The 1,840-nt window shown below is 44.2% G+C and overlaps 1 protein-coding gene across 1 annotated transcript; it reads left to right on the top strand.

The window, feature by feature from the left end:
* Positions 1-219: 219 nt before the first annotated feature.
* On the top strand, positions 220-1,697 carry LOC103522408 (the record flags this gene model as incomplete). Its single annotated transcript, XM_026832572.1, has 2 exons — positions 220-879; positions 1,532-1,697. Coding segments are annotated over exons 1-2 (424 nt in total), but the record flags the coding sequence as incomplete, so codon positions are not given.
* Positions 1,698-1,840: the final 143 nt, after the last annotated feature.

Below are 1,840 nucleotides of genomic sequence, written 5' to 3'. Positions count from 1 at the left end.
AGACAGGATAGGAGAAAGCCAGCCGTTCCGAGAACGAACATTATCCCATCAGGATAAAATCCGCCCCGGGCGGGAATCGAACCCGCGGCCTAGCGCTTACAAGGCAAACGCACTACCAACTAAGCTAACTAGGTAACTGTTATTGTTTTTTTTTTTTTTTTAGTTGAACTTTGATTCCTTATTAAAAATAAACCCCTTTGTTTTATTAACCGAATTCATATTTAATTCAGTGTTATTATTGTTATTTTGAACCATGGAGGGAAGAGAAGAAGGAGAGGTCAGTGGGGATGAATACGAGGGAGCCGAAATATATATAGAGCAAAATATCCGGGTTCGATTCCTGGCCTTCAGGACTAAAGCATGACAGAGCTCAAAAACAGCTTGGGACTCAGGAGGGTATACTCTTCATAAAGCCTATTACGTTCTGTTCTTATTTGAGAACTTATCAGTTAGATAGAGCTCTCAGTTGCTGGCCAAAATTTCGGCAGTTGGTTTAAAACTTTCCGAGATAGAAATTTGAGGAAATGAGAAAACCTGCAATTTAGATTTTATTTTGGTTGTAAACGCCATACGCATTTATTTTGTTATCTTCAGTACTTCCCCGAGGCCCGTTTGCCGAGGATGCATCTGGTTCGTCTGAAGCGGCTAGGCATTGTTCGTCTCAGCCAAACGCGGCGCTCCCTCTTCTACCACCGGGCCCTTCAAATCTTTCCCTTTATTCTGGTGCTAGCGATCTTCTCCACTCTCATGCTGATCTCAATACGACAGAGTCCACTGCAGACTTGGCGGTTTCCGATCAGCAATCAAGTTGGGACGGGGGGAATGCCGGGCGTGATGTACAAGTATCAGCAGCATTTGAAACACCGGAGTGATCAGCAGGTAAAGTTGTTATTGTAACGGCTTTAGCTAGAGCCGAAAGGTGATGACGAAATAGAGAAAATTTCTCTTTTATCAGCCATACATCAGGCATCAGGATGATGGTCTCTAGCCATGTTTAATAGCTCGTCCTGAACCGCAGTCAACCATCGTGAGGACTTGGGCTTGTTATTTTCAAGCAGAGAGAACCCTTTGAAACTATCAGGCTGGTTAGCAGAACCGTATCCAGGATTTTGTCGAGGGGGAGCCCGAGGGTCCAAAGACTAATGGTGGCGGGGCCCCCTCGACCCCAAATTTTCGGAGTTTGACGTACAATAAAGGAGAAAAATGAAGCTCGAGGGGGGGTGGTGAAAGGACGGCAGTGGAAGCGATTGTGTTTAAGCGTTTGGGGATTGGATTCACCACACAGTTGGGGAAGAATGGAAGATGTTCTCCTGAAGGGTTACCTACTCATGAACTTATGCACAGAGAGGAACTTCAGGGTATTAACTTCAAATAACAATATGTAGGTGATTTTTATTCGCAAAATATAACTTGAAATGTCACAATAATGTCTTCTATAAAAATGCATAACACAATGTCTCTTTTAAGAGACAGTTGGACACTGATCCACACAATCACGTTTTATTAACTATGTGTTCTTACGTTTGTCCAGTTCAGGGTGGATTTACTTCTGCAGAGAGACGCTCCGAGTGTTGAGAAAGCTGCCCGTGAACTTCTCAGTAGTGTGGCAGAGTCTGCCGTGAGTGATGGGAGTGATAATATCACCGACATCGCCACAAGTCCACTACCACCCTGTCATCTGAATCCTGACACTCTATGTAAGTGTATGGTACACCAAAAGCTTCACATCTTGCCTCTTGTCTCGAAGTTTGAAAAAAGGGAACCCAAAACGAATCTTATCTGCTTAAGATAAAGTTCGCCCCGGGTGGGAATCTTATCCGCGACCTAGCGTTTACAGAAT

Source organism: Diaphorina citri, unplaced genomic scaffold (assembly GCF_000475195.1).
Source record: "Diaphorina citri unplaced genomic scaffold, Diaci psyllid genome assembly version 1.1 scaffold8356, whole genome shotgun sequence".
Taxonomy (NCBI): Eukaryota; Metazoa; Arthropoda; class Insecta; order Hemiptera; family Psyllidae; genus Diaphorina; species Diaphorina citri.
The sequence above is the reverse complement of the archived record's forward strand: the minus strand, read 5'-3'. Positions and strand labels throughout refer to the sequence as shown.